The sequence below is a fragment of the Dipodomys ordii genome, unplaced genomic scaffold (genome assembly GCF_000151885.1).
Source record: "Dipodomys ordii isolate 6190 unplaced genomic scaffold, Dord_2.0 Scaffold26, whole genome shotgun sequence".
Taxonomy (NCBI): Eukaryota; Metazoa; Chordata; class Mammalia; order Rodentia; family Heteromyidae; genus Dipodomys; species Dipodomys ordii.
The window spans coordinates 14,651,235-14,671,665 of record NW_012267242.1 but is presented as its reverse complement, the minus strand read 5'-3'; the positions used below and the strand labels follow the sequence as shown (position 1 = coordinate 14,671,665).

The 20,431-nt window shown below is 47.6% G+C and overlaps 2 protein-coding genes across 4 annotated transcripts in view; one reads left to right on the top strand and one right to left on the bottom strand.

The window, feature by feature from the left end:
- Positions 1-6: 6 nt before the first annotated feature.
- Ube2q1 (ubiquitin-conjugating enzyme E2Q family member 1) lies at positions 7-8,605 on the top strand. Its single transcript, XM_013015320.1, has 13 exons — positions 7-211; positions 2,468-2,572; positions 2,888-2,992; positions 3,620-3,670; positions 5,499-5,639; positions 5,853-5,937; positions 6,200-6,260; positions 6,442-6,532; positions 6,648-6,706; positions 6,799-6,847; positions 7,117-7,212; positions 7,614-7,680; positions 8,106-8,605. The coding sequence occupies exons 3-13, from the start codon at positions 2,963-2,965 to the stop codon at positions 8,135-8,137; spliced, it is 762 nt and encodes a 253-aa protein (XP_012870774.1). The 5' UTR covers positions 7-211; positions 2,468-2,572; positions 2,888-2,962; the 3' UTR covers positions 8,138-8,605.
- A 1,821-nt stretch (positions 8,606-10,426) lies between these two features.
- Tdrd10 (tudor domain containing 10) overlaps positions 10,427-20,431 on the bottom strand; it is a 39,858-nt gene continuing 29,853 nt past the window's right edge. For 2 of the 3 annotated variants that reach the window (XM_013015132.1, XM_013015135.1), the window contains exons 7-13: positions 16,320-16,353; positions 15,908-15,995; positions 14,338-14,485; positions 13,940-14,085; positions 13,560-13,714; positions 11,209-11,279; positions 10,427-11,029 (exon numbers count right to left, since the gene is read on the bottom strand). In XM_013015132.1, the coding sequence (XP_012870586.1) occupies positions 10,997-11,029; positions 11,209-11,279; positions 13,560-13,714; positions 13,940-14,085; positions 14,338-14,485; positions 15,908-15,995; positions 16,320-16,353 (675 nt within the window). In that variant the 3' untranslated portion in view covers positions 10,427-10,996. The remainder of the gene's footprint in view (positions 11,030-11,208; positions 11,280-13,559; positions 13,715-13,939; positions 14,086-14,337; positions 14,486-15,907; positions 15,996-16,319; positions 16,354-20,431) is intronic. The other variant, XM_013015134.1, reaches the window with a different exon arrangement.

Sequence of the window (20,431 nt, the reverse complement as noted above, 5' to 3'; positions counted from 1 at the left end):
CTGCCTGAGGCGGGAGCTCAAGCTGCTCGAGTCCATCTTCCACCGCGGCCACGAGCGCTTCCGCATTGCCAGCGCCTGCCTCGACGAGCTAAGCTGCGAGTTCCTGCTGGCTGGAGCCGGAGGGGCCGGGGCGGGGGCCGCACCCGGACCGCATCTCCCCCCACGGGGGTCGGTGCCTGGAGATCCCGTCCGCATCCACTGCAACATCACGGTGAGGACCCTCTCGCGTGCGCCCCTGGGGAGGGGGGGCCTTGTCACGGACTCAGGACCAAACCATACAGCCTTTGGCTCTCGAAGGACCTGAAGAGGCCGAAGCCCCTCTTGGGGTTCGGCGCCTTCTCTCTAGGTTACACTTGTTTGTGCAGCTTGAGGTTCTTCCGAGCACTCAAAATTCTCCCCTGTTGACCCCAGATAACGAGGGACACCCTGACATATGGTCTCTTAATTAACCCCCTTCCACAGACCCACCACATGTCCCAGGGTTGATGATTTTAGTTCCTTTTGACTGCCCCGCCACAACTTTGCCATGCTACTTGGGAATGTCCCTTTCTCTCCCCTCCTCACCCCCCCTCTAATTACAAGGTTCCAGGCCTCTGCGCTAACCCCAGCTGGAAGGACCTCGCCTGGAACTGCACATTTCTGCCATGACCCCTTCTTAGTAGTTCCTTTGACTTACCACCTGTGGGTTCCCTGCCTATGTATCCCTCCTGAAGCCCCTCTTGACTCTGAATCTTTAAGTGATAGTTTGCAGTTCATTGGTTCCTCTTCTCTCCCTCCTTAAGGTTCTTTTATTCTGGTGTAACCTCTAACTCTCCTCTTTATGCCTCAGCTGGTAACAGTTCTGCCACTCCCCTCACTGTTCCCAGTGGATATGTCCAATCGCCCTAGGTTGCTGCTTTTCCTGGTAGTGATAGTAATGTAATGTGCCTAGGCCACCCTTTTTATTCTGAGCAGTACAACAGTTTCATTTCTCCCCAGTGGACATCATTCCATCCTAAGTGTACTAGACTAGCAAAGAGACCTTCCATATGTCCTGCCTTATTCTACTTTCAGATGTGTCCTGAGGAGGTTTGGGTGTTTGTGTATTTGGGATTGCCTGCCTCTGTATTTCTACAGCAATTGGATTAGTTGATAGTTCCTGCTGTGGTGATCTTCTCCTTGTGTGGCAGGTAGTTAATGAGCAATACCTTTACCCAAGCAGGCAGACTAGGGAGGAAAGAAGACTTGTAAATTCTGTGTTACTTGGAGGCCTGAATTCAATTTATGTGGTAATTTCTATCTCTTTTCTTCAGTTAAGCCAAATCATGGTTTGGTGAGATAAATGTGTTTGGTGTGGTTAGTACTCCACCAAACTCTCGTGTTCCATTTCTCTCTCCCATTTTTCTCTCCTTCCCTCTGGTTACCATTGAAAGACCAGGAGTTGGCTTAGTTAGGTGAAGATTTGAATATCATTGATGATTTTTTTTCCTACCAGCACTGAGGATTATTGGCAGTGCTAAGAACCCCAGTAGGAGTTGGGTAGGTTTCCTTGGCATGTGTAGAAAAAAAACATCAAGATTTAATTTTGTTCCTCAATTAAGCTTCTAATTCTTCAAGGAGAGGTTTGCTTCATCCATCTACCCCTGTTTAGTTCTCAGGGACCATCAACTGTTTTTGCCTTTGTCAGAAAGTTAATAGGAGGCAGGGGTGAGGGGAGTCCTCTGAAGTCCCTGAGGCCCTATAAAGGAATCTCTCAGTCTGAACCTGCCTCCTTGATTTGGGTAGGGGGAGCCTTGTCAGGCTGCATTTGGCACTCTGGCTCAGGAATGCTGGGAATGTCAGCAGCGTAGGCTCCTTTCTCCCACCCTGCCATGCACAGTCCTCTAACCCACGCCTGGACTGTGAAGGTTGCAAGCTCCCAAGGGAGAAGTGAGGAGAATTGGTCTTAGAGGTACTCTGTTGCTAGTGGGATGGAGAGGTTCTTCCTGACATCCTTTTACTCTTAGCTTCTAGAGATATAATTTTTGTTCTTCCTCCCCTAGTAAGCTATAATCTGCTTTGTCACACCACTCTCCCCCCACATTCCGGAGTTTGGAAAGCAGAAGGACTGGCATACTCTCACCTGGGTGTGAGGAAAACTTCAGGTGTAGGATTCTTGAGTGGTAGGAGAGTAGATAGGAATCCCCTTGCTATTTATCAAGTTTAGCTGTGTTACTTTCCCTGGTTTTTACTCTGTAGGAAAGAAAAAAAGGGTCTCGGTTGCCTCTTGGAAAAGATCCTCCCCAGGGCCTGTTTTTTTTCTTCAGTCTAGGTTTTGTTGGGAGTTGCTTGGTTAGACACTGACCTGCTGCGCTGGGCTTAGGAGTGTGTAGGCATGGGAATGGGGAAGTAGAGGGGCTACAAGTCTTGGGAGGAAGAGGGCAGGCAAAAATCTGACCTTTCTCAGAGTCACTTATTGTGTCTGCTCTCCCTTATTCTTTCCCCTCAGGAATCCTACCCTGCTGTGCCCCCCATCTGGTCCGTGGAGTCTGATGACCCAAACTTGGCTGCTGTCTTGGAGAGGCTGGTGGACATAAAGAAAGGGAATACTTTGGTGAGGAGACCATGGGATAGGAGCACATGAATGAGGCTCATGTCACAAAGGTACCCTGTGAGAGGAAACCAGATCTGGAATGTGGGTGGTACCCCAGGCTATAAACATCTTGGGACAAATTTCTTCAGACTTGCTTACTGAAGCCAGGACAGATTCCTTTAGTTCCCAGGGTTGTTCAACCAAGAGATCCAATCCCACAGCCACATGGTTTAGAGAACTAGGTACCAATTTGGGATTTGAGCTAATAACTCACCTGTGCAGCTGTCGAGATTGGAATGGGAAAGGAGTATTTGATGTCTCTGGTCCCTACTTCAGCTCTTGCAGCATCTGAAGAGGATCATCTCTGACCTGTGTAAACTCTACAACCTCCCTCAGCATCCTGATGTGGAGATGCTGGATCAGCCCTTGCCAGCAGAACAGGTAAGCAACTGAGGAGTTTGAAGCCCTATTGTATAGAGTTGTCCCATGGACATACTCAATAAATGCTTGATAATTGAGATGAATCTGTAGTTGCTTCTCCCTACCCTACCTACTCCCCAAAACACATGTGACTCTCAACCTCTTCTCCAGATGGGAATCTAGCTAGATAGAGCAATACCAGCTTCACCTCCTATCAAAACCCCACTCTTGGACAGTATCCTTCAGGCTGAGGGCTGGGGAGGTTTTACCATTTTCTCAGCAGTAGCAGTTGGTGGCCACTGGGGACCCAGGCTCCTTGTTTAGAAACAAGAATGCAATGTCAGTTCAGAGAAGATCAAATAAAGGAATAGTTCTTTGGAAAGTTAAGCTAGGATTTGTGAGGTAGATGACTAGGGCAGTCAGTTTTCCTCTCTTGTATTTTTGGAATATGGTAGAATAATGGGCTGGTTAAAAGTTATTCCCTGGGCTCTTGCTTCTATTTAGATCTGGCTGGTGGAAAGACTAGTAGCTTTATGGGCAAGTGTGCAACTCCCAGACCCCAGAGGCCCAGAGGAGTAGGTCAGAGGCTGAATTCTAGCAAACTACTGGGGTTCTGATCTCTATCTTCTCCCCCTTCCCCCACTGCAGTGCACACAGGAAGAAGTGTCTTCAGAAGATGAAGATGAGGAGATGCCTGAGGTAGGCTCGCCATTTAAGGTGGCATAGGCAAGAAGCTTTTGTCAGCAGCATTGATTACCCACTGTAAACAGAGTTCCAGTCTGGATAAAAGTATCACAGTAATAAAGACAGGTTTACTGACGTAGAAGAATAGCCAGTGTAGTTAAGGAGATAGGCACCTCTATCCAGCCGTTGAAAGCATTTCATTGCACATCTGTTAAAACCAAGTAAATATTTGACAAGCTTAATCCCAGATGGCTTTGAAATCAGACAGACCTGAATTTGCATCCTGGATATCTTAATTGGGGAGTTCTACTTACATATCTCACTAAATTGCATGTTTCTTAGGTGTAGGATAGGATAGTTGCCTTGAAGATTAAATGAAGCATTTACATAAAATGCTTCAAAACAGTACATGATAAGTGCTGACATTTTATCTCATATTTTCTGCTTAAAACTCGTGTTTTTTCAGACTATAACATAATGGTTAAGAATCAGAAAGAGGTCAATTTAAGTTTTAGCTCTGCTAACAAATACTCTATGACTTCGGGTGTGACAGTTAACCTCAATAGGCCTCTGCTTTCTCATCTGTCAAATAGAGATAGTGATAGAATAATAAAGCAGTTGTGAGAATGAAAGAACTTTGTGTGTGTAGAGCCTGACATTGTAAACATTTAGTAGATGATAGTTGCTGGTGTAATAGGAAGTTAGGATATTCAGCCAAACTGAGAGTCGCTGATCATTTTGTTTCCTAGCATCAGATTAATGTCCCAGCCTCTGTAACTTTGAAAAGATGTTAAGACTGACATAGATGCTAGTGAGGCATGGAACTTGCTCCATCTGGTGTTCAGCCCTCTGCACCACACCCTCAACATCTGACTAAGGGGGTAAATCCTAAAGATCATTGCCTCCTCTCCCTGTGCACAGAGAACTGCTGGTTAAGTAGAGCAGGGTGAAGAAGTCATTAATTTTAGCTAGGTGCTAGTAGCTCATGCCTGTAATCCTAGGTGAGATCTGAGGATCACAGTTCAAAGCCAGCCTGGGCAGGAAAGTCCATGAGACTTTTATCTCCCAATTAACCACCAGAAAACCGAAAGTGATTTTGAACTGTGGCTCAAAGTGGTAAAGCCCTAGCCTGAGTACAGAAGCTCAGGGACATTGCCCAAGCCCTGAGTTCAGGCCCCACGACCAGCAAAAAATGTCACTAATTTTATTCTTAACCCCTACCATCTCCCATGCAGTACCTCCTTTCTCATTTCAGTCTTGGCTCAGTGGTACTTCTGTATAGCTGATTCAGGGTCTGAATTTATTGGAAAAAGAAAAGATTTATAATCTCATTTTTCCTTTAGACCTGGGGGCCTCAGGACTCCTGGATGCAGTAGTTTCACCTGGTGAAACATGAACTAGTCACATGGTCAAATCAAAGTCATTCTATTAAAACTAGGGTGGAGTTTCTACCACCAAGGGACAATTTTTGAGGGACAGTTGGAGTAGAGTGGTCATGGGGAACATAGGTCCTTACTAGCTCTACTGTGGCTTAAAAACTGAAAAGGGGAAGAAAAGAATGCTTTGGTTTTTAGACCATGGAAGAAATGGGACTGGGAAGTATTCCAGAACTGGGAACAGGGTTGGGTTGATAAGACTGCTACATGGAAGGCTTGGAGGTGTGGCCCAGTTGGTAGCTTGCCAGCCAATGAGCAAAACCTCAGGTACCAAGTTCTAGTCCTAGTCTTACAACAACAACAAAAAGACTGCTACATGGACTGCTGTTTCAGGCCTGATGATACTGGTACTGATGATGCCTATGTTGGTAACTTTCTCCTCTCTCCACTCACCTACCCTATCCTAGGACACAGAAGACCTAGATCACTATGAAATGAAAGAGGAAGAGCCAGCTGAGGGCAAGAAATCTGAAGATGATGGCATCGGAAAAGAAAACTTGGCCATTCTAGAGAAAATTAAAAAGAACCAGAGGCAAGATTACTTAAATGTACGTGCCTTATAGAAAGAAGCTGGATGAAGGGTTGGTGGGTGCTGACTGGGAAGAGATAAGACCATCAATGTCAGTATGAGGAGCTAGCTCCTTTTTTGGATGTGTCTCATCCTTCCCTAAATCCTGGGCAAGCTGCCAGACTTGCCTCTAAGGTCCAGCATGTATGTTTCCAGACCATGTGACAAATGTTCTGTGAACCCTCCTTTGCAGGGTGCAGTGTCTGGCTCGGTGCAGGCCACTGACAGGCTGATGAAGGAGCTCAGGGATATATACCGATCACAGAGTTTCAAAGGCGGTATGTTTGCCCCCAGAGTGGGGCCCACACGGCAGTATTTCGTAAACACAATGATCGTGGCAAGGACCTCAAAAGGTCTTGGGCTATGTGAATGCTCATGAATTTTATGAGCCAAGAATGCAACCCCTCAAGCCAGTGGCACAGATTGTATGCATGTCCAGCTGGGGCAAACCTGGGGTCTTTGTTTTCTCTCGGGGAGAAGGATCTGCATATGGGGCCCTTTCCCATTTTGACCATCCTACTAATTCATCTCTCCTTCCAGGAAACTATGCAGTCGAACTAGTGAATGATAGTCTATATGATTGGAATGTCAAACTCCTCAAGTGAGTGGGGACTCTGGGATGAAAAAGGTTGGGGAGCATGTGAGTGGAGTATCTGTTGGGGTCTCCCAGGCAGTCCTATCAAGCATGTTGATTGCAGGATCCTAGAAGTGGGTTTGGGCAGTGGAAACCTTGGGAGGCTCCTGGGCTCTGACCAGGAGACTGAGCCAGACTCCTCCCATAGAGTTGACCAGGACAGCGCTTTGCACAATGATCTCCAGATCCTCAAAGAGAAGGAAGGGGCCGACTTCATCCTACTTAACTTCTCCTTTAAAGTAAGACTTTCCATTCCCATCTCTTCCTCCCTGACTTAGGCTTCCCTGTCTGTCCTGCAAGGACACTGGCCTCTATTCCCTGACTGCTGTCTCCCCCCCCCCCCCTCTCTCTCAGGATAACTTTCCTTTTGACCCACCATTCGTCAGGGTTGTGTCTCCAGTCCTCTCTGGAGGGTGAGTGGCTGGGTGAGGGTGACTCCTAAGGCAGAGGGTAAAGAAGGGACATAGCTCTAACCAGGTACATCTAACTGGTCTTTCTTCTGCAGATATGTTCTTGGCGGAGGTGCCATCTGCATGGAACTTCTAACCAAGCAGGTGAGCCTGTCTCTCACACTGTTGACTGGCCTGGCCTGGGTGGGCTGGGCAGAACTTCACCCGACCTATGGTGTTGTTATAACAAGGATAATGTGGCTCTTTCAGCCAGTCATGGCCTGTACTCACTGACCTAGACAGAGATGGTGGCTGTACTGGGGGTGAAGGGCAGGGACCCTTTGATAAAAGCAGCTGCTTTCCTTGAGAAACAGCAGGTGGTGTCTCTGGAAGATGTGTCTTGACTTGCTTGTTTTGTCCCTCCCATGCCTCAGGGCTGGAGCAGTGCCTACTCCATAGAGTCAGTGATCATGCAGATCAGCGCCACACTGGTGAAGGGGAAAGCACGGGTGCAGTTTGGAGCCAACAAAGTAAGGGGCTTGGGCCTGCACTTGGATGGGGTGCTAGAGCCAAGTACAGTTTGGGTCACTGGCAAACCAAGGCTGCCTTTGAGGCACCAAGAGAATAAGATCTCTGGGCTGGTGGCATTGGAGGAAAGGGCCTGGGGAGGCAGTAGTGGGAAGAGCAGGACATTGGCCTGAGGGTCACCATCAGACTTTTGGCATTTCTAGACTTTTCCACAGGTCTGAATTGGGAAGGCTACAGCACTGTGTCCCTAGGGGACCTCGAAGGCCAGGGTACTTAAATGTTATACCAGAGTGCAGTGCTGGGGTGCTGGGACACCTGGGTCCCTAGGTGTAAGATTGTGCAAGGTGAGGGGCAGTAAGGCCGCTGCTGGCCATGGCTTGATCTGGTGGTTTCCTCTTCCCAGTCTCAATACAGTCTGACAAGAGCACAGCAGTCCTACAAGTCCTTGGTGCAGATCCACGAAAAAAACGGTGAGGCTGGAGCCAGGCCCCCAAGCGAGCCGGACACTTGCCATGCCCAGGTTTTCACTTCAGCCAAATAGCAAGAACCCTTTTTTGGTTTCTGAGCCATAGCACCCATTAACCCAGCACCTACCTGCTCACTGTCCAGAGAAGGCCTGAAGGTGGCTAACACCACTCTTCTAGAGAAGCACCAGTGGTGGTTTCATGGGTAGCTTGCTGCTTCCCTCTGCCCTACCACCCTGTAAAAAGCTCATCTAGCTCTTCTGTCACTTCAGGTTGGGCTCCTCATTCTCCCTCTCCTTATAACCTCCAGGTAGGCAGCCTCCTGTTGGACAGCCTTCCTAGGATCTTGCCTGGAACAATAGGTGTCCTTGAGGATTGGAGTTGGGTGGGGGTACATTGGTTTGCCCTCACTATATGTTGTTTTCTTGCAGGCTGGTACACACCCCCAAAGGAAGACGGCTAACTCTGGAGTGTCATCCCTTCCCTCCTTCCCCAGGCACCACTGGACCAATTACCTTTGAATGCTGTATTTGGATCTCACGCTGCCTCTGTGGTTCCCTCCCTCATTTTTCCTGGACGTGATAGCTCTGCCTATTGCAGGACAATGATGGCTATTCTAAACGCTAAGGAAAAAAACAAACAAAAACAAAACACAGAACTGTTTCAAGTACTCAAGACTGACTACAGACCAACCAACCACCTTGCTGGAACCCTTGCTAGCAGGCATTCTTATAAAGAAACTCTCGAGCCTCCTTATATTGCTGGGAACTCAGCTGTGCTCCAGACTAGAGCCTCCTTACCTATGCTATGGATTTTTAATTTATTTTCTCTTATTTCATGTACACTGCTTTTTTTGGTTACAGTGTATGATGGATGTGTATGAAAAAATGTATCTTTGGGAAAACAATTACAGTTTGTTAATTTGAAGATGCTGGTCTTGACTCATCTTTATTTTTATTCCCACATTCCACCCCACCCCCATCCCCTGACTGTTTGGGAGGTGGGGGGAAGAGAACCAGGTGCTTTGGTAGAGATGAGAGGCTGCTTTGCTACCAGCACAAGAGATGCAGAACAGAAGCACCTGCCTAGTCCACTCTAGATTTCTCCTGGCCTGTGGAGCATCCAGCACCTGTGCCCCTTGGAAGGCGGAGCCTGGCCTGATGAACTAGTGTAGCAGCTGAAATAGTTTTGATTGCTAGGGACTATTTTTCACTTCTAGTATGTTTTCAAATTTCTAGGGAAAAAATGAGGCAAAAGAGGCCACTCTATTCTAAATAAGCAGGGATGGGACAAAGTGGCCCAAGAGTTCATGTGGTGTCTAGTCACAGCTACAGAAGAGCTACAACTTCAGTTCGCTGGCTATTCTCCTTCTTGAAAAGTGGCTCCTGACTAGCATGGGATAGTTGTGTGCAGTTCACCTTCCTGTTGGTTGCTTCATTTGATTTTGTAAGAAGACGGGCATGGCCCTGAAGTAAACTGTCTGATTTGGAGAACTGTGGATTCTTTCATGCCATTCCCCTTTGTTGAATCCTACTGGAAATGGTTAGCTCTAAGGGGTGGTTCTGTGCACTTGTGTACTCTCCCCAGCCTTGTGGAACTCCTAGGAAGCGAAAGTGAGGTGGGGAGAGTATATACTAAGTTGGAACTGTTGGTGCTGTTATGTGTACCTGCTTTATGAAAGTGTGGGTGTGGCTTTGCATATGGCAGGTGCTGCCTACATCTCGTCAGCTTGCTTTGTGCTAAGACTCTTAGGACTGCCTATGAGTAAAAGATTGAAACAGCAGCACCAAGAAGTGAAGGATCAAATCTTAGAAAAAACCTAGATATGAGACCGCTGACTGGGAATGTGTAGAAGGCCAGAAAAGTTCTGTAGTGGTTTTGAGGCACAATTTGAACCTGGTCATCTTCCCTATCCTCTTTCATTTGAGGGACTTTCACATGTCTTGCTGCTTTAGGTGGATAGAGAGTTTTAACAGTCCTACACAATGCTGCTCCAACTCTGTCCTCACCCACCTGATTAGGGGTGCTAATACATGCTGAGGCTGAAATAAAGAGGGGTCACAAGGGCAAAATTCATTCCATAGAGCCGAAATCTGGTTTCCATAGCCTCTGCAGCTTCTTCTGAACTTAACCACCAGCCCTGGCTGGAATGTAGATTGTGTTTTTAGTAACGTGTACTGTGAGCTGTCCTCTGTATAATGTATTTTGTAATGTATTTTTCTCATCTACCAAAGGATGAAACAAATAAAATTATTTAAATAGTTTGGCTCTAATAAATTTATTTAAAGAAACAGTGGATTGATGCTCACTTGACATAAAAGAAAAACCTACCTGCTGTGAATTGTGACACCAACCTAAGAGAATCCTCCATTTTTCAAACTTAACACTCCCTACTATGACTTTAAGCTCAGGGTTTTTACAAAGTTACAATGCACAAGAAACAAGGCTCTGTCAGAGATTTTCTCTAATAGACAGAAACAAAATGCTTTATATCTTAAGTATCTAAATAGAGCAAGGTTTGCATGGCCCAGAGCCCGCAAACTGGGAGCAAAGTGAGCATTTCAGGGCTTCTCAATCTCGCTGCAGCAGTTGCTTTTTTTTTTTTTTTTTCTGCCAGTGCTGGGGCTAGAACTCGGCCTGGTAGTGGTCCCTGAGCCTCTGTACTCAATGCTAGCACACTGCCACTTGAGTCACAGCACCACTTGCAGCTTTTTCTGAGTAGTTTATTGAAGATAAAGACTTTCCTGCCTGGGCTGGCTGTGAACCATAATCCCAGCCTCATGAGTAGCTAGGAGCCACCTGCATGAGCCACCAGCACCTGGCTATGCAGCAGTTTTTGAGGGCTGGGTAGTGGTCCAATGTATCAATCACCCCATATGTGAAACATGCCAACATTAATTTTCTAAGGTGGTAGCTCACTAGCTAAATGGCCTCTTTCTACCTGATACTACACGAAACAACCCCAGGAAAACCAGGCAGGGAGGTTCTTCCATTCTCTAGAATCTGTTAGTGCATTTTGTCTTGCTCTTGGATATAAACAAAAAAGATCAGAAAAATTCGCTGGCTGCTTTAGGCTTTCAACCTAATGGAAGTTTCTTAGGTTTGGTTCAAATGTTCTTGCCAAATTTGGGAACTGAAGAAACACAAAAATGAGACTATTCTTTCTGAGAGGCGAGTTGGAAGTAAAAGCAAAATGGAAATCCTATCAATGATGGGCACTGATGGGCACACTGGCATTTTCTTTTTCAGCCAAAACTAAGAGTACAGAACACTCCAGAGCAGGGTAGGCAGACATGAGAGGTAATGTGTTTGGTGTAGCCTCTTATTTAAGCTCTTCAAACTTCAGGATGTGCACCTGAAAGAAAAGAAAAAGTCTCAGTAGAAAGGATCATCGCCTTGAGCCAATATCTCAATGTGTTGGATAACTCCCCTTTGTATCATTGAAGAGGATGCCAAGGAAACCCACAAAATCCAGGCTCAGGCAAGTGGTCACTGTCCAAACCCCAAGGGTAGAAATAGGTAAGGGGCAGTTACCTCTGAGTTCAAAGCACCAGTGATTTTCCCTTTGAGGATTTGATAAACACCCAGATGTAAAGGGAAAATGTCTGCAAAACAAAACAACAGAACCTCAATGGCACATGGTGAGATGGAGGGAAGCAAGAGGTGGGGACCACAGGGAAAGTACTCTGGCTATAGAACAGTTCCTCAACAAGTCATTGCTAGTTCCTGCTAATTCCCTGCTGCCAAGATAAAAAGATGGTAAGAGCTGAAAAGGTGAGAAGGAGGGGTGGCAAAGAGTTTATATAAAAGGAGGCAGCATTATTATTGTTGTTAAAATAATTACAGGGATCAGGGTTTTATGTTTGCTAATGGGAAAATCTACTGGGGACAGAAAATGGTTTTCACTCAGCTCAGAGCTTCAACTGGAGATGTGAAGATTAAATGCAGAGTTTCACCAGGTGCCAAGTGGCTCATGCTTGTGATCCTACCTACTCAAGAGGCTGAGATATGAGGATTATGGTTCAAAGCCAGCCTGGGCAGGTAAGTCTATGAAACTCTTATCTTCAATTAACCACCCAAAACACCAGAAGTAGAGCTGTGGCTTGAGTGATCGAGTGCATGCCTTGAGCAAAAAAGCTCAGGAACAGTGCCTAGGCTCTTGTGTTCAAGCCCTAAGAATGGAAGGTGAGCCCGTGCATGCACATGTGCACGCACACGCACGCACACGCACGTGCACACACACACACATGCACACGCACACACACACACACACAGCAGAGGGCTGCACTTAGGTAAATTAGTGTTCCCACATACTGGATTAAGGCAAGGAGGAGCCCATCAAAAACCCACTTTTTGCCCAGCCAGTGGCTCATGCCTATAATCCTAGCTACTCAGGAGGCTGAGATCTGATTACCAGGGTTCAAAGCCAGCCTGGGTAGAAAAGTCTCTGTGAGACTCTTATCTCAAAAAAAAAAAAAAAAAAAAAAGCCAGAAGTGGTGCTGTGGTTCAGATGTAGAGAACCAGCCTTGAGCACAAAGAAGTTCAAGCACAGTTCCCAGGCCCTGAGTTCAAGTATCAGAACCAGCCAAAAATCAAACAACAACAACAAAAAAAACTTTCCACAATGACCCCCCCATGTACAACTAATACATACTAATTTAAAAATATTTTTAAAAGCCAGGCACTAGGGGCTCACGTCTTTAATCCTAGCTGTTCAGGAGGCTGATATCTGAGGATCACGGTTCAAAGCCAGCCCTGGGTAGGAAAGTCCGTGAGACTCTTATCTCCAATAAACCACCAGAAAACCAGAACTAGCTCTGTGGCTCAAGTGGTAGAGCACTCACCTTGAGCTGAAGAGCGCAGGGACAGCGCCCAGGCCCAGAGTTCAAGCCCCACAACCAAAAAAAAAAAAAAAAAAATCTCTAAGAGTTCTTTCCCAACTCAATTCCTGCCTTCCTACCCCAGCCTCCAAACCATTTTCATGCCATGAAATGAGGATAGTCTTTCACTTTTCTGAGCCTTACTCCCCTTATCTACAAAGAGAGGAAACCGCCTTCCAGGGGTGGGTAAGAAAGGTCCCCGTATACAACCTCTAAGCAGAGAACACGGCTGGGTTGGGCACTCTGGCCCTTGGCAGGCTGGTAGCTACTGTTGGGATGGGAAGATCCTTTGCTACTCTCCAATATCCCAGCAAGCTCCTGACCCTGGCTAGGCAACGGGGGTCTTCTTCATGCAGTGACCTGTGATGCCCTCTGGGTGGTGCTCCCTGACAACTAGGGACAAGGCTGCCAGCCTCCCACTACACTTCTGGGAAATGTTTTTCTAGTTCTGTGTGTGGCCCGGCAAGGCAGAGGGGGAGGATTTGTCACCTACACCTCTCCCGATCTTTACATCTATCTTCAATCTTAAGATAGGGCAGGACAATGAAGAGGCTTTTTCATTTCCAGGTATGGAAACTCAAGACTAAATGGATGACACCTCAGAAGACTCTGAATCCTGTGCTCTAACTTTTGCACTGGTTTTCAAAATCTATTTTTATTCAACAGCAGAATCCTTTTCCAAAGAAATCTTAAAACAGAAAGTACATAACACAGCTATCAGCTGAGTGGCTCTGGCAGAATCAAGGGTGGGAAGTCTTTTCCCCAATCCACCCAGAAAACAATGCCTTTGGGTAGCAGCTGACGTCTCTCAAGATCTTGGGGCTCCAGAGCTCAGGTGTGAAAACCAACACTCAAAAAGCAGCTTTACTAGAGGCAGATGTTGAATCTAGGAGGAGATGGAAAGAACAGAAACTGAAAGTATCCAATGTAGTATCTCCACTGATGTCCCAGAGGTAGGCAGACAACTGTCCATGATCTTCAGGGGAACAGAAGAGACAGCTCACCTTTCTCCAGCATGAATGGCTGAGCCAGAGGTGGGATGGTCCAGAAGTCATCGCTGTCCAGGCTGCGCAGAGACTGCACAGGGATGGTAGCCAACTCGCCAAAATCAATGAACATAACCACAGCCCAGGAGTCAACCCTGTCTACCACCCAGCACCTGCCAAAGGGAAGGAGGAAAGAGATGGAACAGTCGTCCACTGCCAGACATCATAATCTCTCTTAACGAGATCTCAGTCTCTGTCCTCAGTCCTCAGTCTTCTGGGGAGGGAAGCCCTAAGCCAAGAAAACCTTGATAAAGGAAGCAGCAAAACAAAAGCCAGAGTCCAGAAGAGGAGATGCAGGAAGAAAGGAACAGCACTCCCACTCCTTCTCCATTCCCCACCTGTTCCAGGCAGGACCATAGTCCCCTAGGTGGTGCTTTGCCAGACAACGAGTCCCACGCTGCACAGCCGACTCGGGCAGGAAGGGCCGCTGCTCCTCTACGTCTGCCAGGGTGCTGAACAGTATTTGCATGTTCTGGTGCATCGTCTATGGGTCGTGTAAACACAGTGGGCCTCACCACCTGCCCCGCATCACACATCTGTTCCTGCAGCTGCCACCTGTCAGAGTAGCCCACTAATCTGTCCCAAGGGAACCAAAAGTTCCCCTGAGGTAGAAGATGAGATTGGAATCAGAGAGCAGACTGCAGTTGCTCTGCATCTCTACCACTAGCTCCCGTCACTACAAATCACCCCCAGAAAAAGGCACAGGAGCCCAAGAGGGCCACCATTCAACCCCTACCTCTGTGATGTTCATGGCCCAGAAAAATGGAGTATAAGGAACAATGTTGGTCACCAGCAGCCCCACCTTCCCCTGGACGCTGTGGATGAGGGCCAGCCAGTCCAGGTCTCGGAAGCATTCCTCTAGAAGCAGCATTAGGAAGGATCCTCTGGGGGAAGAGCAAGGGGAGCAAAAGAAGAAGGTAGATAAAGGAGAGAACTAAGGCAGCACCTGTCCTGTAGGTAAGAAGCTGCACTGGCCATAAGACCAGTTTAGGCAGGAGGTTGTGCCCCGCTCTCCAGGGGTGGGAGTAATGGAAGTATGTGCTGCCAAGGCAACATATTGCATGCCAGAGGAAAGGATGCCAGGGGCACAGATGCTGGGGGATTCCAGAATAGCAGAGGGGACACACACATCATGAAAGTCCATGGGGGGGGGAGGGCAGGCAGAGAGCAACAGACTCAGAAACTTCTGAATGACACTAGTGAGGACTATGCACTGTGTGGTAGGTGCTTCAATCTCAGAGCAGCTCCTCCCTGAGGTCTGACTCTCCAAACTTCACTCTCCCATGGCAGTAGCTCTAGTGCCCAGGACATGTGGTTAGCAAGGCAAACCTGTTGCTTCAAAATATAAAATAAGCTGGACAGGGTGGTACACATCTGTAAATTTTAGCACTCAGTCCGAGCTAACAGGATCACCAGTTCAAAACCAACCTGAGCTACATGGCAAGACCTTGTCAAAAAAAAAAAAAACACTACTCAGGAGGCTGAGATCTGAGAATCACAGTTTGAAGCCAGCATAGTCAGGAAAGTCCTTGAGACTCTAATCTCCAATAAACCATTAGAAAACCAGAAGTGGTGCTGTGGTTCAAGCAGTAGAGCACTCGCCTTGGGCTGAAGAGCTGAGGGATAGTGCCCAAGCCCAGAATTCAAGCCCCATGACCGACAAAAAAAAAAAAAAAAAAAGCTAGAAATGAAGCTGTGGCAGGGAAGTCCATGAGAGTCTTATCTCCAATAAACTACCAAAAAAAAAAAGGAAGTAGAGCTGTTGCTTAAGTGGTAGAGTGCTAGCTTTGAACAAAAAGAAGCTCCCCTGAGCTTAAGCCCCAGAACCAGAACAAAAATAAATAAGCAAGCAAGCAAACAAACAAATAAATAAAGCTGAGCATGTAGCTCAAGACTCTGGGTTCCATCTATAACACTGCTGAAGAACCAAAGAGAAGGAAAGGAAAGGAAAGGGGAAAGGAAAGGAAAGGGGAAAGGCAAAAGGAAAGGGGAAAGGAAAAAGGAAAGGAAAGGAAATTGTCCTAGACATGCCAATCAGACTATTCTGGTATCCCTGGTATTAAGAACATTGTCCACTGTAAAAGCAAAATGGAAGAGGTGCTGGAACCTGATCTCTGACTCCATGGAAAGGGCTTTCACTGCATATAAATGGAAAATGGAAACCAATATTATCAGTCAGTGTGACTTAGTCTTACACCTCAGCATGATGTAGAAGTTCCTAAAAACCCCATCTTCCATCCAACACTGTGGACAGAATGACACAGTCATCACTATTTGACCAGGTGTCCCTCCCGATCCATGCTCACCTCATTTCCACAGGAACTGTCAAGGCTTCCCTCAGTTTCTCTGTCTCACAGGGATCAATAGACTTTTTAGGAGTGAGCTGTGCACAAGCTAGAAAGTAAAAATAAGTTCTGGAGGGAGAATGTATTCTCCTCCCCCAAAAAGGGCCCGAGCTCATCAAAGGTGGTCTAAGATGGGCCAAAAAGAATTGCACCTTTCCACTCTCAGCTTTTAGAGCCTTCTTGGGCTAAAAAAGTGGCCTAGAGGAAGAAATAATGAAAAGGGAGAAAGAAAAAGGTGAAAAGTTCCCTGCACTGAAGGTCAGCAGGGGACAACGCTGGAATGGGAGACTGTAGGACCCAGGAACCCTGACGGGCTGGAGGGGTAAAGGAAGCACTGCGGAGCCATAGCGTGGATGGCCGCTCAAGGTCTCACCAGCAACCTCTTCACCACAAGATGTTTCCAAAGCCTGGGGAGAAAGAAAAGAAGCCTTACTCAGGTATTGGCAGCACTTATTTTTATTGATTTATGTATTGGATTATCCCAAGTCAGTTTGGAAAGAGCAGCAACATTCCTGTTTTCTTTTGTTCTTTTGTTTTGTTTCAGGGTTTGTTTTTGGTTTTGTTTTTTTTTTTTGTATTTTTTTGTGCCAGTACTGGGGCTTGAACTCAGGGCCCTTGCTCTCTTGCTTGGACTTTTTGCTCAGGGTTGGTACTACACCACTTGAGCCATATGTTCACTTCTGGCTTTTTGCTGGTTAATTAGAGATGAGGCTCACAGATTTGTCTGCTCAGGCTGGCTTTCTACCTTAACCCTTGGACCTTAGCCTCCTGAGTAGCTAGGATTGCAGTTCTGATGCACTGGTACCCAGCTAGTCTGGGGCTTTTAGGAATTTTCTTTCTTTTGGTGGTACGGGATCTGAACTCAGTGCCTCATGCTTGCTAGGCAGGCACTCTGCACCACTTAAAACTATGGCCCCAGCCCAGATCCTGGGCTTTTTAGCCTCTCCTGCCTTTTTGCATCTTAGGCCAGTCTGAAGAAGAGATGTGCAGAAAGAAATGAGGGTGGGAGGGAAGCTGTTGCAAAGGGGTGTTCCTTCAAGCTGCTCTCCCTAGACAAGGGACATAAGCAGCAAGGCCTGGCTGACACTTCCTGGAGAGAAGAGGAGAGAGGTGAGAATAGTTATGCTGAGCACAGAGCTGTGCATGGGGATAATAGACCTGGAAGCCAGCCATTGCCTACAGCCCTGTACTTCCCAATTCCCCATCTCCATTGTTCTCACCTGGAAAGCCCAGGTCTTGGTTAAACCCAAGGGTCTGCTCCTAATTGCCTCCCTATACCCAGTGGCTGCCAGAGAACACCCAACACCACACCCTCACAGAAGCCCTTGCTGACCCTATTTCCTCCCTCTCCTCTCTTCAAACCACTACCCTACACACTCAGCCCTCAGCTGGTGACACTTGTCTGTCCATCACAGGCACACGGAATGGATCAGCTGGGAAATCCTTTATCTCACCATGTAAACTGCACACACCTACTCTCTCAGCCAGCCCCCTGCCACCATGACTACCTGGGACCTGCTCTGGCTCCATATCATCTGTAGGAACAGGCTAGGCTGTCCTCCATTGCTGTATCTCCTATGGGAACCTTTCCTGGCTAGGAAACAGAATGTCCTGTTGTCCATGTTTGCAAGTACCCTGACTTGACCCCACATCAGCCACCACTACTGCCCTTCTCTGCTCTCTTCACCAGTCAGGCATGTAGTCCCGTTTGCTCCCACACCTGACATTTCCCCAGAAATGCATCTGCACACAGCCAGCAGTGACCTTCACTTTGCCAAAGCTAACAGTCACTCCTCTGAACTGAATTTACTGCCAGTATTCCCCCATTCCCTCTTTCTAGAAACATTTGTGTTTGTAGAGACGTTCCTCTCCCTTCTGCCTCTTTCCAGGGCTGTACCCACTTCCCATGGTTTGGGACAACAGTGATTCACACAGATTCTGAAAGCTGGCTTTCCATCCTTGTCACTCTCGAAAATTCTTTCTACTCAAATGTGGAGATGCCCACTTGATGGCAAACCTAGGAAGTGCAGACTAGACTCAGTATGTTCAAAAGAGCCCCTTCTCAAGCTGCCCCAACCACACTCTCCATGTGAGTGCACCACAACATTATTCAGCCCAAGCTCATCTAGCTAGCTTCTCACATCAAAGTCATCACCAACAACCCCAAACGCACACCTTCTCTCCCTCTATATCCACCACACTAACACTAGCCTATTTCCCTTTTTCTTTCTTCCTTTTTTCTTTATTTTTCTTTCTGCCTTTCTCTTTTTTCTTTCTGTCTTTTTTTTTTTTTTTGGTCAGTCATGGGGCTTGAACTCTGGGCCTGGGCGCTGTCCCTGTGCTCTTCAGCTCAAGGCAAACGCTCTACCGTTTAAGCCACAGCGCCACTTCTGGTTTTCTAGTGGTTTATTCGAGAGAAGAGTCTCATGGATGTTCCTGCCCAGGCTGGCTTTGAACCACGATCCTCAGCTCTCATACTCCTGAGTAGCTAGGATCACAGGCCTGAGCCACCGGTGCCCGGCTTCTTTCTTTCTTTGTCTTTCTTTCGTTCTTTTTCTGTCTTTCTTTTCTCTCCTCCTCTCCCTTACTCCCTCCCTCCCTCCCCCCCTTTCTCATTGATTGTAGGGTTTGAACTCAGGGCCTGGGCACTGTTCCTGAGCTCTTTTGCTCAAAGCTAGCACTCTACCATTTTGAGACACAGCACCACTTCTGATTTTTTTGTTTGCTTGGTTTTTTTGGGGTCCAATTGTGAGGCTTGAACTCTGGGCCTGGGCACTGTCCCTCAGCTCTTCAGCTCAAGGCTAGCAGTCTACCACTTGAGCCACAGCACCACTTCCGACTTTTTTCTTTTCTGCTTATGTGGTGCTGAGGAATCGAACCCAGGGCCTCATGCATGCAAGGCAAGCACTCTACCACTGAGCCACCTTCCCAGCCCCTGGTTTTTGAGTGGTTAATTGGAGATAATATTCTCATTGGGATTTTTCTGCCTGGGCTGGCTTTGAACAGTGGTTCTCAGATCTCAACCTCATGAGTAGCTAGGATTACAGGCATGAGCCACTGGCGCCCAGCTAGCCATCTCTTTCAAGGTTGAATTTTAGCAATCCCTTCAAATGTGGTCCCCTCCAGCCACACTTGCCTGCAGTCCAATGGGCAGCAGACACCACCATCTTTTGCACATAAAAAGCAGATCACACCATACCCACTTGAAATCTCCCAGAATCTTTCATGGTACCTACAAATAAAACTTAAGTTTCCACCAGGGCTTGTCCCTCCTTCCTACTGATCTCCCTCCTGCTCACTCCCCTCCCATCATGTTCCTATCTAGGAGCAAATGAGGCATCCTTTCGTCTGGAGTTCTTCTTGTGGTCCTTGGGTATTAGGCTCTGACTTGTCAATCAACTCTCAGCTATCACCTTCCTTCAAAAGGGGCTTCCCTCAGAACTACCTAAAGAAGAAAACCCTTCTTTGTATGTCCGTCCCCCACAGTATAACCCCTGCTTTCACTGTATTTGATGTCGGTATAATTTGTGGAGGGGAAGGGGTAAAACAAATCGTTTAAATAGGGATACAGGAGGACCCATTGCAACAACGAGATGTACAAGTCGTTATGTCAAAAACGAACTTTACGAACGGGCATGAGGACACCTGCGGAGAGCGTGTGTGCGGTGACGTGCCAGGCACCATGTTGGAGGGCTGGTGGTAGCCGCTCGGGGAGATTTTGAGAAGAGGGGGAAAAAGGAAGTCTGTCCTGTCCTGGATCAGTTTCTTTGTCATGTAGCCAAGACTGGGGAAACCATTTATTGTGCTAGTTCCGGGAAGATGGCGGAGGAGAAGCTGGAATCTGAACAAGCTCTCGCATAGAAAGCAGTTTTAGAGTTCCAGTGAACAGTCCTAAGCCAGAGAATCACACCAAGTGTGCCCTCACAGGACAGAGAGTTAGACAAGAGAGGGAAAGCCAAGGCAAGAAGACACATCAGAGCGCTTGCCAGCAGCTGCGGCGGCGGCGGCAGCAGGGTCGCAGCCGGGGCCATACCTGAGCGCTCACACAGAGAGTCCGGGACAAGGAGCCAGACGCAGCGGGCGAGTGGATTCTACTCAACACCAGCAAGAACCGACAAGGAGCGGACATCTTCATCCTGCAGTGTGCAGACCAGAGACGACCCAGGATCCAAGACTCGGGGTGAGTAGAAACCCGTCGTCCTCACTCCTTCTCAGGGAGCAGAGGAGGGAAGGCCACCCCTCCCCCGCCCCAGCACCAGTGATCTCCATCTTGGATACCGACAAAGCTAGGAGGAGCTGCCAGCTCCAACTCAGGCCTTGGGATAAAACGAGTCATTTAGCAGGTCACAAGAACTTAAAGGTGAAGTGACCTGCCAGACTCAGCTCCATCCAGGGAAAAGTCACCCAGCTCAGGCGCTAGCCATTGGAGTGGCTTTCCTCACTGGGTAACCAGAGCCAGAGGCTGCCCCTCCCTCTAGCAGCCTC